The sequence below is a fragment of the Ciconia boyciana genome, chromosome 1, assembly GCF_034638445.1.
Source record: "Ciconia boyciana chromosome 1, ASM3463844v1, whole genome shotgun sequence".
NCBI classification, from domain to species: domain Eukaryota; kingdom Metazoa; phylum Chordata; class Aves; order Ciconiiformes; family Ciconiidae; genus Ciconia; species Ciconia boyciana.
The window spans coordinates 59,341,670-59,356,313 of NC_132934.1; the positions used below are offsets into that span (position 1 = coordinate 59,341,670).

Below are 14,644 nucleotides of genomic sequence, written 5' to 3' on the forward strand. Positions count from 1 at the left end.
ACTTGTTCTTGCCCATCACCTAGTACAAAGGAGATGGTAGAGGAATGACCAGAAATGTCAGGAGCCAGAACATTCGTGAATTGGTAAAACTGTATCAAGGTGATAAAAAGAGCAAAAATCAGCAATTGTTAGAGATGCAAGACACCCTTTCTTGCCATTTTCATTAACTTTAAAGGCTCGTGTTGCATGTTGAGAAATCAGTTCTAGGAAGCAAGGGAATAAGTTGTTCTCGTGACATCTTGCAGCAAAGCTGCTCCACTTGGTTCCCTCTTCACTAGTGGAAGGATGCATTGTCCTGCCTGCCAGCAATAGTTATGCAAGGGCAGGAGTGAGGTATGCTGGCATCAGAGGGGAGTGGAGCAGCTTGCTGAAAACACATGCTTGCCCATCTGCTTCTAGCCAGCGCAGTATCTGTGTTGTTGCAAAGGCTGGAACACAAATGTGTTCAGAGAAAAAGACACCTAAATATAGATATCTGCAGTGTAGCACCTCCGTTTGAGCCTCAGCTCATAACGTGGATTCTCTTTAGGGTTGATGAAGGAAAAGCAGGTTACTTCTAGGATACCAGGGCATCGTGTCTATTTTAGGCCTTTACCTTAAGGTGAGGTGAAGAGCATCCTAGAAGTCCTGGTCTCTGCTAGTTATAAAGACAGCCTACACAACTGACTCGGAGATTAGGACTCATGAGTCCTATCTCTGGTACTGAACTCCCTTCGACTAAGACTTGCCAAACTTCACCTCCAGCTGGCTGGTCATGAGCAGCATGTCCTCCTGAGCCGTGTCTTTGGTTTTGCAGGCAAGGTTCTCCTCTCTTGCTTCTTAGAGGTGCTAATGGTGGCGGGCCAGTGCCAGGACATGTCCGTTAGTCCTTCTGAGAGCATTTGGGTGCTGTCCTGAGTATTTCTTCACAGTTCACCTCCTAACAACCTCTTCTCTCATTTAATTTCTACAGGCGAGTTTATACCGAGGTGGCTACAGCCGATTTGCCCCCTACTGAAGTGACGTGAGCCCCCTGCAAGTGGGACAGCCCCCCCAGTTCATGAGGCCTGGCTATTGCAATATTTACTAGTAGAGGAACTCTATAGCAAGACGAGGAGGAAAAACGAAAAAACAAAAGAGAAAATACTTTTTTATACCTCACTATGTTCTTTGAATATGTATTTTTTTCCTTTAAATTTCTGCCTTTAATTCTTTTGTTCCAAAGATTGTGCATTTTTTTGGTTTTTTTGTTTTCATTTTTGGGGTTTTTTTAACTGTGGTAAAAATAATGCATTTCCGTGTCTGTATGTTGGTGCATAGCTTATCCTACCAATCACGGAAAAGGCGATTAGCGATAAGGAAAGCTGTTAGAAACCAGTATCATGCAATTAATCAGGAACACGCAGACAGAGTTACTTCCCTGGGTCTGGTGCTTGGTGCCTGTGAGACAGGAGGACATGAGGGAGAAGTCTCCACCTGCCATGTTTCTGGTCTGCAGAAGGAAGCACTCTTTGGCTGTGGCTGGGACCTTAATGCTGGTGGAAAATAGTCATTTACATTTGTAAATGGGGGAAATGCAGAGACTTTCCTCGTTTTTTATCACCATCTGACGCACACAGGTTTGGGACGGTTTCAGCAATGTCAGGATTTTAGACTTGGCAAGAGAAGATTTCCTCAACCTGCCCAAAGACTTTGGCTGTTATCTGCTGTATTAGGGGACAAGACTTTGAAAGGAGTTTTTGATGAGGGTGATCTTTCCCCACCCCACACAACTTATTCTAGCTGATTGTTGTCCATTGCTGGTGGCTGTAATTATCTTAGTTTTCTCCTTTTCAAGATCTTTCTCCCTTGCTGTCCCTTTCCTCCCCTTCTTTCCTCGAGGAGCAGCAGATGCAATGCAGCATCACACAGAGTACCTCTGTTGTCGACAGCAAGTGGTTAAACTTGCAGAGGTGAAGCACCTGCAGCCTTGCAGAAGAAGAAAGCTAGCAGAAGAACCGTGCATCAGTGCCATGCTTGGGCGCTCCGAGATCCAGCGTGCAAGGTCTCTCCTCCTGTTCATTCTGAGCTGCTTAGGTGCTTCTGCAAGTAACCTGTTTCAAATAACATGAGTGAGGAAAAACAAGTCATGTATAAGCTGCTTGAGGCGAGGGGCAAGCATGTGGGTTTGTGTTGGGGAAGAGGGTCTTTTATATCTAAACATGGTCCTAAAGTAGTTCTGTTTCAGTCAAGAGTTTAAGGGGAGGCAGAAGCAGTTTGTGCAAGCTCTGAATTCATAGGAACTTCCCACCACAAACTATTTCAGGCCCTTACATAGTTGCATTGGAGCCCCTGGGTCTTTTTTGCCCAGCCTCTCATAGAAAGTTGTGCTGGTCTGCTGAGTCCATATAGACACTACGTATTAGAAGATTTGGAAGCAGAGAGACTATTTAGGGGAGGACTCTACGACTCCCAAGACCATCTCCCTTCTGCTCTTACGTACAGTGATTTTGCTGTGTTTCAAACTCAGCATTTTTAGATGACTGCATGAGCTGTGCTGTGATGGGGAGTTGCTGCTCTCCAGACCTCCCTGCTCAGCTGCTGGCTCCTAGAGTGCTCCCAGTAACCTTAGTGATCAGAGGCAGGGTCTCTAACCACATGTTAGAGAAATGCAGAAGCACGGTTTTATTAGGCCGTCTCGACTCCCTGAGTTGGTACTGGGGTGAGCTCACCGCCCCCAGAGGGGCTGCTTGGAGCGGGGGTTTCTTGGTGGAGCCTCTCCAACTCCTGTCGTACACCTGCTTCTCCATCCACCGCTGATACCAGAATAGGAAACCTCCTGCATTTAACACTAAGTGATGTCAACAAGCAGAGCTCCCAGGAAGGTGTCCTGGCCCAGCCACGCACAACCACGCATTTTTTTGCTCTTCCCCAGCGATACACGTAGCCTCTCTGTGTGCAGCAGAGAGGAGGCACCTCAAATGGGAAGAATGGGGAAGCCATTAGTTAAGCTAGAGACCCTGAAGCTATTGATTCTCTGGAGGAATAGCTAGATAAAGGGGACACCAAACTGCCAGCCTGTTGGCCACCTTTTTTTTTTCCGGTTTTATTGTTGGTTTTTAACTTTTTTTTTTTCCCAAGCCAAAGTTTGGTTTGTTGCTGTTATGACAATTTTTTTGTTGTGTGTATATAAATATTTTAGTTAGCTTGAATGGGGAGGGGGGAACAGGGTGTTGGGGCTTTCACAAAATCTAGGAAATGTGGGGGACTCGGGGCATTTGGGGGCTTTTACTGTCTGAGTTGGGGTAGGGGAGGGAGGACTTGTGGTAGAAATAGTCATATTCAAGGGGAGCCATTTCCACCACAGGGCAGCCAGGGGACTTCTGGAGCTGAGATGCAGCAAAAGCCTCTACTAGACTTGTTCTAGACATCCACCTGTGGGGTGGAGGGGCTGAGTGAGGCCGTCCCTTCCCTTGCCCGCAGGCAGTTGCTCATGCAGGTTTGCAGGTCTGCAGGCTGCGAGCGAGAGGAGCGCAGCTTGCAGAGCCTGGCAGGGGCAGTTGCTCGCCCCTCTGCCCTGCTCCTACGTTTCGGTTCAGCTGGTTCTGACGGCAGCTCCTGTAAAGCTGGGTTCTCCCTCCCCAAATGCCCTCCCCTGCCCTGGCAGTGCCGACTGCAATCCCTCCCGCCACTTGGCCTCTCTGGGAGTAGGGAGGCCAGCCCTATTTCTGCCTCTGAGCAGAGTCTATGCATGGCAGCTTCAGCCTGCCCAAGTATATTAGGAGCATGAGGGGTTTAGTGCAGAAGCGCCCAACCTTTGTGGGGCTGTGGTCCCCTGCTGTATGATCTCCGAGTAATACCTGCTCTAGACCATCCAGCCTGATTCCTCCTGTATCCGATCCCAGCCTGCTCCGGTCGCTCCCTGCCAGGCTCCTCCGGTGCGTTAACCAGCTGGTGTCTCTTCAGCTCTGTAGTTAATGCTGCAAGATCCCCACTGAGGCAGCTCGCTGACAGCCCGGCTTCCTGCTCTCGGCAGTGAGCTGCAGAGGGGATGCTGGGACGGTTGCACAGCTGGGGGCTGGAGGTACCCACTGGGACCAGTGGGGGCCACTGGTTCCACATCTCCAGTGCACCAGACCTCCCGAAAACTTGCATGCCAGCTGGAATTTCGCAGCGAGGTTTCTCGAGTGAGTGTTGTGCTGTGGCGGGAGAGCTCTTCAGCCTTTCTTCCCTCTTGGCAAACAACAGCTCTGGTTTCACTCAGATGTGTTATGAACTGGCTGGAGATGCACTCAGAGTAGCCAAGCTGTGGCTATATCCATCTTCTGAAGAAGTGAGGACAAAGCCTATATCTCCCTATGCAAAATGAATTACACTTAATGAATTAAACTGGGCCCTGGCTTATGTGACCGATGGCAGCTAGTGCTTGTCCCCGAGATGGGTCTGCAGTCACAGGTCCCTCGCAAAGCAGGGCTTCGCTTTCCGAGGGAAACCGCACAGGCAGCCTGGCAAATAGCTTGCTGTTTGTCACCTTCTAGTCTGGTGGCATCTGGGATTCCTCTTGGTGTAGAGGAAAAGATGTTTCTTTAAGTGTTGCTGTTTGTACTGTCTTGCAATAGGTCTGGCCAGCATATGATATTATACTGATAAAATTTTGGATTGAAGAGTTGATTTATTTAATGTGCTGGTCTGTCTTTCCTTGTGGGTACAGTTGTGCTGGTACAAAAATGACTTCTACTGGTATAGCATTTTCTTTACTGCGAATAAGTTGTATTGATGCCCAGCACGTTAACAAACTGTTGTCACTGTCCCCGTGCTACGGAGGCTGCACTGTTGTAGGTGGGTTAGCTTTTCTAAGAAAAGCCATGATGGGACCTGGAGACAACAGGGAGCTCAGTATGAGCCTGCTATATAGCCAGCTTTTCCCAGGTTAAGCAGTTAAGTGGATCCTGTGTCATGAGTTCAGACAGACAAAGCCATGTTTGAAAATAGCTGTGGCTTGGCTGTTTCAGTGCCTGAGAGAGAGCAGACTTGCCCAGCAAGGCTAGCTCAGGAGTTGGAGACCTGTGTTTTGGGCAGGACTCTGTCAGTCATCCTCAAGGGTCATCGTGGAGCAGTCGTGTCACTACTCTAGACTTGGCTTCCCCATCCCTAAAGCGAAGTGAAAGTTTATCCCCTGTTCTCACCCATTTTGAGATCTGTGGATGTGAAGTGCACAGCAAGAGCTGAGGAGGGTTATCTGAATAGCTGGCTCAAGTGCTATTTGTGAAATGGTTAATGAAACCATTTCCTTGCCCGAAAAGAGACACTGGATGCTGGGGTTTCAGTTCCAGCACCCAGAGCTTTGGTAGCAGGGAATACAAAGCAGAGCCTCCAGTTCCTACCCATATTTTTCCCCAACCTGTCCCTGTCTGTATCTTCCCATCCTGGCCCCAAAGAAGGAGGCAAGTGGAGAACAGGTTTGGGGAGCACTTAGGAATTCAATAAAGGGAAACGCAAACAACAGCTCTGGGGAGCGCTTTTGCTGAGTCTAGCTCCAAAGGGAAAGCACTCGGGCAGCGTGGCAGATGGCCTGCTGCCTGTGACCCTCGGGCCTGGCAGGGTTGGGGGAATGCTGTCCTTGGTGCAGAGGGGTGATTTTTAAAGCGTGTTACCTGTTTGCACTGTTTTAAAATAGGAGCGGGGGGGGGGGGGAGGGACACCCAACCTAGTGAACAAGATGAACATCCAATGTAAACTTCTTTGTGTTTTTATTTTGTCATGCTCTTGGAAAATGTCAAACATTTTGTAGTATACACCAGTGAGACTTGATTCTTTGTTGCATAAAACACTATTTTTGGTGATGTTAATGTCTGAAAAGCCCCTTCCCTCCACCCCCACCTTACTGATTGCCCTCTCCGCCCTCCTCCAACCCCGGTAAACTTCTCTTCTACAATGAAAACTCCAGTCAACGAGGCAAGCAGGAGTCTGATAGCCAGAGCGTGAAATGGGGCCCTTTTCAAGTAGGCTCTGGGGTTTCTCCCCGGTACACTTTGCTCTAGCCAGGAGTTGGCAGGATAGCCCCCGTCCTTCTGCAGTGTGTGCATTGATGGCAGCCTAAGCAGGACTTGGGGCGTCCAAGTCCTGTCTCCATTGCCACTGCTAACCCTGGAAGGCAACTTCTTGCTGGTGGTGGAAAGCACTGCCAGTGGTTGTCCTCTCTGGGTAGCAGGCTGTAGCTGGTCCAGGCTTGTGCAGGAGACAAGTTTCCCATGCTGCCTCTCAACTCGTGGTAGAGCAAGAACGCATCAGCCAAAAATCTTGCCTGATTTCGCCAGGAGATTGCTGGTGTCTAAAGCCGTCCACCCGAATATTCATTTGGCTGGCAGTCAGCAAAATGCTGGTTAATCTTAGGAATGCTTTTTCTTTTTTTTAATCCTTTTTTTTTTTTTTTTCTGAAGTGGGTCAATAAATCTCTTGCCAGATTCCCAGTTCTCTGCTGGTGGAGGGGCTTGTTGCTTCCCCGAGGAGTGAATTCCTTACAGAAATTGGGCCTCCCACAATAGTAGTCTCAGTTTTGGTCATGTTTTTCTATTTTTTCTGTTCACAGTATTTTGTGTGTGCGTGCGTGTTGTAGTTTTGGCAGCTTGATTTGGCTGCATTATCAAGTGACGAAATAATCCTCTTTTACCCCAGGGGATAAGATTTGGTTTTGGTTTTTTTCCTTTTTTTTTTTTTTTATATATATGATAAATCCTGCTTGTAAATAGCTGGAGCTAAAACCTGGGGCTGATAGCAAATGAGAACCAGGGCTGTAGAGCGATACGGAGCTGTTGGAGTATTTTACTGACCTCACAGGCTGATCTACTTGAGACTTGGAGATTTTCAGTGCAAGGCTGAGATGCCGCAGCACCTCCAATGGCAGCGACGGACTTGCCCCTTCACGCGGTCTCCCCAGCACCTCCCATTGCCAGGTACCGCCAGGGAACAGGACGTGTCCCGAGTGGCATGCGTTCCCTTCCCCTGGATCATTTCCTAGGACGCCCGAGCCGCTTGCCCAGGGTCCCATTTCCCTGCTGACTCTGGAGAAGCAGTATCTGCATCCCAGGGCTTTGTGACAGCCTCTAACTTCCCGCCCTCCCTCGTTAAGTATCATATTGTATAGTAGCTTTCAGACCATACAGTATTCATTGGGTTATTCCTATTATTATCAAGTAGCTGGAATTGTGAAGGTCGGAGTAGTTAGATCTTTAGCTTTTATTCCTTTTTTTTGTATTACTATCCATGTGTATAAATTATTGATCATGTTGCTGGCTTTTATAAACTCTAAGCAAGGGGGGAAACCCTTCCTAACCCTTTGCAAATGGTAATGAAGCACTGTTTTTAAATAAAAGAGAGAAACACCAGTCTGCTGGCTCTCATGTGTTGTCTGTTTTTCAGTGCATGTGGATTAATTTTGCTGGTGCATCTCCCTGGCAGGTAAAATGCAAAGAAGGGAAGCTGGTTTGAAGAATGAGCTGGGCAATAGGATCTTCTTAACAGTGATAAAGGGCGAAGCCTTGGCAAATCACACTGGCAAAATCCCAGCCCTGTCTGTTCATATACCAAGCTGTCCGTAACCCCATGCCTTTCCCTGCCATCCTTTCCTGTTGCTGCTTACTAGCAGAAAAGGGCCACTTGTTTGGTATTTGATGGGGAGCCTTTTTTCTTTTTTTTTTTTTTTTTTTCCTTCTCTCCAAGCCTAATCTGTGTTTGAACCTGTTAGTGTGGAAGGAAAGACAACCTTTTCAAATTATGGTATCAGCGTTTTCTTTAATGCCTGTGTAGCCAACCTCCCGCTGTCTGTGTTAGCACAGGTTTAGTAGTTAACACACACAACTGGAAGCCGGTGTTCCTGTGCTCGACATAAATTTCCTCTGGGAGTTTGGACATGTCTTTTAATCACTGCTTCTGTTGTCCTGCCTATAAAAGGAGTATCACTGCAGCCAACAGAAATTCATTCATATTCTACGAAGTGCTTAGAGATCCTCCAGTGAAAGACATCATGCAAATATATATCCATATAATCAGATGCCTTTTCTGCTGAAATGATCCTAAAAATAACAAATAAAAAATCCCCGTGGCCAATTTGCAAGTAATTATGGAAACTGATAACTGAGCGAAATGATACTGTGAAATATGCCTAGTACAGTTGCGACCAGCACAGGATTTTCATATTGCTTTTGGAAGTGCAAAGTAGCAGAAACAAAAGGGATGGGATAAGGTGTGTCCCCAGATGGCAGGATTGTCGATAATGATGCAGGAAGGCACGTGAGCTCCTTAAGCATTCCTCCCTAGTGTTTACCAAGGAGCTGCAATGTGTTCCTGTCAGATGATCCTCATTTCATTCTAACAACTTGAGAGGATGTTCAACAATAACTGCTAAAATTAGATGCCTGGAAATCAGGGCTGAATAATTGTTGTGGAAGAGCTGGTTAAAGGACTCTGGATTGGTGAGACTGGGAGAGGTCTTGAAGCTCCACTGCGCTGGGAGAAAGGTAGTGCAGAGGCATGCTTCAGAAGTGAAGCAAAGACACTAGGTCTTCCAGCCTACCTTCATTTCAAGGGAAAGCCATAAAATGGCTGATCCTGGAGTTCACTAAGTCGTCATTAAAAATGGTGTAATATTATTGCATTGCTCAACAGGCGTTTATCAAAAGCTCGTCAAAGGAAGCTGATACGGGTTCTTTGAAAGGACTGCAAGCTAAGGAAATTAATGCTGCTGATTTAATACATTCCTCTTCTATAAGCTGTAAATAATTTTAATAAACAATAGACAAATCATGTGAGTCGGTCCCAGCTGATCACAAGCCACTGCACATCTCCACATGTGTAGGTGCCACCCACCGAGAGTGAGGGTACCACCGGCGCATCAGGAAGTAGCTTGGAAGAGGGTTTGGTAACAACCTGGATGTGGGTTCTGGGCCACGAGGCTTGGTGCGAGCCCGAGGTCTGCCAACGCGGTCGCTGAGTGTGAATCCCTGTGCCACGCGGCTGTGTCTCGCAGCTGCGTGTTGGGGATTTAGTCAATAAATGATAACGTTTGCTGGAAAGTGGTGTTTGGATCATGTTGAAATAATTTATGGATTCAAATTGAATTTGCAGAACAACTCAAGGGTGAGGCTAGTTGGACTGCTAAGGCTGTGTCTTAGTCTGGTACTGACAAGCTGCATCAGGAGATTTGAGCCCGAAAGCCCATGAAGAAGCCCTGATTCCTGTGCCAGTAGTGGGGCTGACCTGTTCTCAGGGTTTTGCTGCTGGCTTGCTATTGACTCTACTGGCTTAGGGGTGGTAGCCTGAGCATCCCTCTGACAGGAGAGCTTAGAAGCTGATGGGGGAGGGAGGGTTATTTGCATGCTTCCTTTCTGTCTTTATACAAAAATTACAAAGTCATAGAATAATTCAAGTTGGAAGAGATGTGTGGAGGTCATCTAGTCCCATAACTTGCTCAAAGGTCAGTCAAGTTCATGTAACTGTAGCATCTTCAGCACAAGCTTGGAGGTGAAATGCATTCTGGAGTGCCAACAACTTGATCAGTCGTGGGAGGTGACCCATGGCCTCCTGTGCTTGCCCGCAGCCCTGTTTCCTTCCCTGCACAGGCTGGGGCTGGTTGTCACTTGCGGCTGTTTCTCTGGGGTGTGGAGAAGAAAAACTGCAATGCACTTAACTTTGATCCAGACAAGATGTATTTTTTGTGGTTGCTCTCAGTTTGCCTGAAGCATGATCATTTCTGGCACAGCACGTCCGGTGCGGGCTCCTGCAGCTCCAGCTGAGCCGGGAGCGATTCAGTGAAGAGCTTCCAGTGTGGTTTGAGGGCAGGAGCTGGGGGGGGAAGAGAGGGGAAACAGGGGAACGGCTGCAAGAGTTCATCTGTTTATTCGTCAAGAAGAAGGACATTTAATTGCTTTCTAGAAGCACCTTGCAAGGAACAAAGACCTGACTTTTCTAGGGCTTTCCTACCTGGCAGCATTCTAACACACCCCAGCGCTTGGGAGGTGAAGCCAGACAACTCCAGCCTTACCTGTGGGTTAAAGGACTTGCTGCAATTAGTTATTTCTGAAGCATTTCTAATGCTAATCCAGGAGCTTCCAGTGACTGGCACTGGCCAGCCCTATTGCTAACCTCATTGGCGATGAACCATCTACTGTCCTGGGTGCTCCCTGTTCACCCCGGGCTCGCACCGACCTGTCAGCGACAGCCCAGACCTGTAACCCTTGGGTGCTGCTCCTCTTGCCTCTGCTGGCTGAGGGAGACAGCCCCACAAACCACATCCTCATCCATGGGGCCAGGCTGAGTGTGCTGCGACCAGCATGTCCTCATCTCTTCTCCTGCAGCAGAGGTGAAGGCTCCTGGCCCGTGTGAGCCCTGTGACTGGGGAAGCAAAGAGGGTACTAAAGTCAAAACCAGAGGATTTTTGTTTCTGGGAAGAGGAAGACTACTTCTGCAGGTCTCCGAAGGTGGAGCAGGAACCGTTTGGCTCCTGAGGTGCTGTGGCCACCAGCCCATGACCAGACTCTAGGAGTCAGCCTTCTTGCTTGGAGAAGCCTCACCACATTTGGCTCCTTTCCTGCTGCAGCGCACCGATGCCGGGAGCCCCTGCCCGTGCCGGCGAGGGGATGTGCAGAGCCCGCACCGGGAACAGCTGTCCCAGTTTGCGGAAACTTTCTTGCCTTTTTAAGGACATGTTGAGTGCTGTGCTCTAACTTTAGCACAAAGGTATGGATGGGTATAAATATATCTGCTCTCGGTGCCTGTCTTGTTCTTCCATGTGTAAACACTGAGCTCTGTCCCAGCTCTTTTTGATGATAAATTCCTCATCTTTTGAATCACAAATCACCTTTTTGTGTGTCAGGAGAAAGCATCAAAGCCCAAAGTCACTTTGCTTTTTATAGCACCAGTGCTCTCCAGCTGAACTCCACTCAGAAATCACCGATTTCACGGAGCTCTGCAACAACAGCAGATCTGGCGTGTTTACAGTTTTATTAAAATAGCCTTTGCGCTGATCTGAAGCCCTCCTGCCGCAGAGTGCTGCAGTCCTCTCTTATTTTTGCAAGGATGTCGCCCATCCTCCCCAGTGGGAGGCTGGGAAGCCTCGCTTTGCTTTCGAAACACCAGGGCTTTTCTTTTTCGGTCAGTGCACCCCGGTTCTGCCAGCTCTGCTCCAAGAGAAGCTGCTCTCCAGAAATAGCTCCTGCTTTTGGCCGAGCGCAGCTCGCATGGGCGAGACGCCGCTGGCTGTCCCCGTGCTTTCGCTGAGCACGGAAGCAGGTATCCCCCCAGCCAAGGGCGGCTGCAGACACTGCTGCCCTGAGCACGGGAGGCTGGGGAAGGCTTTCTGCTCACCCTGGCATGAACGTGGGCAGGCAGCGGGGTGAGCCACCTGCTCTGCCATCCTGCTCAGCTGTGGGGCTTGGAGGGTGAGAAAGGAAAAGGGAAAACCAGTGCCATCCCGTGCAAAGCTTTGCGCAGGTGGTAGGAAGCTCCACACCTGCATCATGGGGGGCTGAACAAAAAATTTGGGTGAAAATGAAAAATTCAGTGTTAGGGGAAAGCTGGTGGCCGCTGAGCTTGCACACTTGCCTTGGGGGGTGAAGGCTGAGCTGGCTGCAGCGCTGTGACCCTGGGGTAACACTTGTTTCTCCTCCATGGACCGGGAATGTGTTCGTGGTGCAGGAGCAGATCTGACCCACCCTCACTTGTCATTAATGCTGTGGCACGACTGGCACCGAGCTGAGAGCCGGTGCAGCCACAGGTCCGGAGAGATGAGTCGAACACACTCCTCAGGGTCAAACTGGGTGAGACTCAGCCCTGAAGCGATGGAGATGACAGCTAGTGGTGAAGCCGACTCATTCCTGGTTAAGATCCAGGTCCTACTGTGGTTGAGAGAGTTGTTAGCTCTGGGTGGGAGGCTAGGCAGAGCCCGGGTTGGCAATTCGGGTCACTGGGTGGCTGTGCAAAATACCTCTTCAGCCCTGGGCTCTCAAGTAGCTTTGACTTGAAAGGAGCAAATATGTGGAGTAACCGCAGGGCTGAGTGAAATGTGCCATTCCCACAGGCTTGGTAGTGGCATTAAATACCTCTTGCAATACGGAGTCGGGACCTGTCAACACCAGCACAAGTAAGTACCAGGGGCCTTTCTGCTGAGCAGCATGAATGCTGGTGAGTCGCTGGTCCCTGCTGTTACCAGCAAGCTGTGGGGCACAGTGAAACAATTCCTCACCATCAGCCAGCATCCTCACACTGAAACTGGGCAAAAACCCCGCACGTAGAGCTAAGGCAGCTTGCTCTGGTTGTCTCCCCAGGGAGCAGTGTGCGGGAGGCAGCTGTAAGGCAGCCCTAGCACCGAGGGGGATCATAAATAACCCAAGGGATGGGATGCCAGACCTCCTGGTTTTGCTCCAGCTGAGCCTGGAGCCTTCAAGCTCTCAAGCACGTTGCGTTTTGCTGAGGAATGGTGCCCTCAAAAAAAAATGAGGAGGCTGAAGCCAAATTTCACTCCAGGGGACATATGAGTTTATACCTGCCCTGAGCTGCTCAGGTCATGGGAGCGGGGACCGTCTGATGGCTCCCAGCAATGGCCCGGGGTGCTCAGGGCCACGCCAGCCCCCGCAGGAGGTGCCTCAGATGGGACATCCCGGCACCTGCAGAAAACCTGCTGTGACTTGCAGGCCAAGTATGACCCGGTGCCATGGCAGGGAACCAGGGAGATTTTCTCTCAGTGGTGGTGAATCACCGCTCGGCAAGCAGAGAGCTTTGTTCGCCATTTTCATTCTTTGCCCAGGCATTTAAATGTTTCTCATTTTGGGGGGACAAAAAACATTTGGAGCATTTGAGTTGGGGCTGGGGGTGAGTGGCGAGCCTCCCCCTGTTTCTCCTATTGCAAAAAAGCAACCAACCCCCTTCCCCACCAGGTGGGCAATAAACCCACTTGTAGAAAAATAAATGATTGCTCTGGAGCCTTGCCCATCTTTGGCGTGCTCTCAGCCTGCTTGCAAGTCCCTGGTGGCTTTTTCAACCAGCCTCTCCACTAGAAATGAACACCTTGACAAAAATGATGGGGTCCTGTGAGAAACACCTTGGCTGAGCATCCCCCTCCCTGCCGGTGGGTGATGGCACTGGGGACAAGTCCTGAGTGGCCACGGTGCAGAGCCAAGAGCCCGGTTGTCCCTGCAGGGCAGCAGCACCCAGCCCTGCTTGGCGCTGGGCAGATGCACAGTGGGTTTATACTTGGGTCTTCTTGAGAAGATGTGAGATACTTGATTCTCCGGTGCCCTTTTGTGGCTTTGTGTCCCCTTGAGCCCTTAGTGGGGACCATCACAGCCAAGAGGCCCTGGAGGCACAGAGGAGGCAGGGTGCCAGCATCCTTACGGGCACCGCCAAGGCCGAGATCCCGGCTGAGGGGCTGCGTGCCCATGGTGCGCCTGGGCTTGCAGAAAGCACATCTTGAAAAACAGCCAGATCCTGGTACGGCACCTCCCTAGAGCAAACCCTGGAGATTTTGCTCACCATGTGCATCCACTCCATTCCCTCCCTGCAACTGCAGCTACATAGCTCTCCTGGGGCCATGTGTTTCTAGATCAGTTACCGGCACCAAGTCTGAGCATCTGTGCCCAAAATACAATGAGAGTTGCCAGGGAGAGAAGAGGCAATGGGTGAATCTGTCTTCTGCACTGCAAATGATCAGGTCTCAAGCTTTGAGCTCTGCTACACTGCCCCGACTCCCTGGCTCTTTTGTAGGTGGCTGCTTGGGGAATGCTGCAGAGTGAGAGTTATCCTTTCCAAACCCTTCACTTCTGCCCTCCGGCAGCCAAGCAATCCCCACAGGACGAAGTCCTAACATGCCCTGAGCCAAGCTTCATGCCCAGCAATGTTTCTGGCCCTGATTTCACTCCAGGCTTTGGGGAAAACAGGAGTGCTTTTGAAGAGTGCCATTTCATAGTCTTAAGTCAGAGAAACTGCGTGCCATGAGCGTGCCCAAAGGAATGACCCAAGGGAATGACGGCGCTTGAGCAGGAGGATGATCCAAGGCAGCAAAGCAGAAAGGCAGATTTTGAGTGGTGTTTTAATAGTCTGTTCATGTGGATAAAATTAAAAGGAGAACCCAGGACCAATAAAACCGGGTCTAGCCTGCCTCCCAGGATGCAGACCATCCCCTCTCAACCAGCTCTGCATGCAGATTGCCTGGCCGTGGCTGCAGGACTCAGCATGCCCTGAGCACCCACAGCTGTGTCTTACCCACCAGGACAGTCACGACCTTGACATTTCTGGGATTCCTGTACCCAGAACAGTTATTATTCCCCTTAATTTTACTTTTTTTTCTTTTTTAACACCTCTTTTCTTTCACTAGTCTTTCTGCAAACAGTTTGGATAGGCCCCCAGAGCTTGGACTTATCAGCCCTTATCTCCAAAAACCATGGTAAGGCACCTGGGTCTGCGATATCCCGGGGATCTCCTGTCTCTCCATGTGCAGGAAGGCCATTTGCAGAGCCAGAGCTGTGCTGCATCGCTGAGGGTCTGCGGTCACACCAGGAACAGGACTGGCTTCTCCTCTTCTCTGGCCTTGCAAGAGTCACTGACCGATGAAGAGCGGCAAACCCAGGACTTAGTCTCAGGCCTGGCCTGCTGGTGGTCTTATTACAGCTTCTTCATGCAAACAGAAAAAGCCCTT

General features: G+C 49.8%; 1 protein-coding gene across 14 annotated transcripts in view; it reads left to right on the top strand.

The window, feature by feature from the left end:
- The window catches only part of RBFOX2 (RNA binding fox-1 homolog 2), a 174,742-nt gene extending 167,399 nt beyond the window's left edge, over positions 1–7,343 (top strand). For all 14 annotated transcript variants that reach the window (XM_072870052.1, XM_072870060.1, XM_072870007.1 and 11 more), the window contains one exon: positions 953–7,343. In XM_072870052.1, the coding sequence (XP_072726153.1) occupies positions 953–997 (45 nt within the window). In that variant the 3' untranslated portion in view covers positions 998–7,343. The remainder of the gene's footprint in view (positions 1–952) is intronic.
- The last annotated feature ends 7,301 nt before the right edge of the window (positions 7,344–14,644 follow it).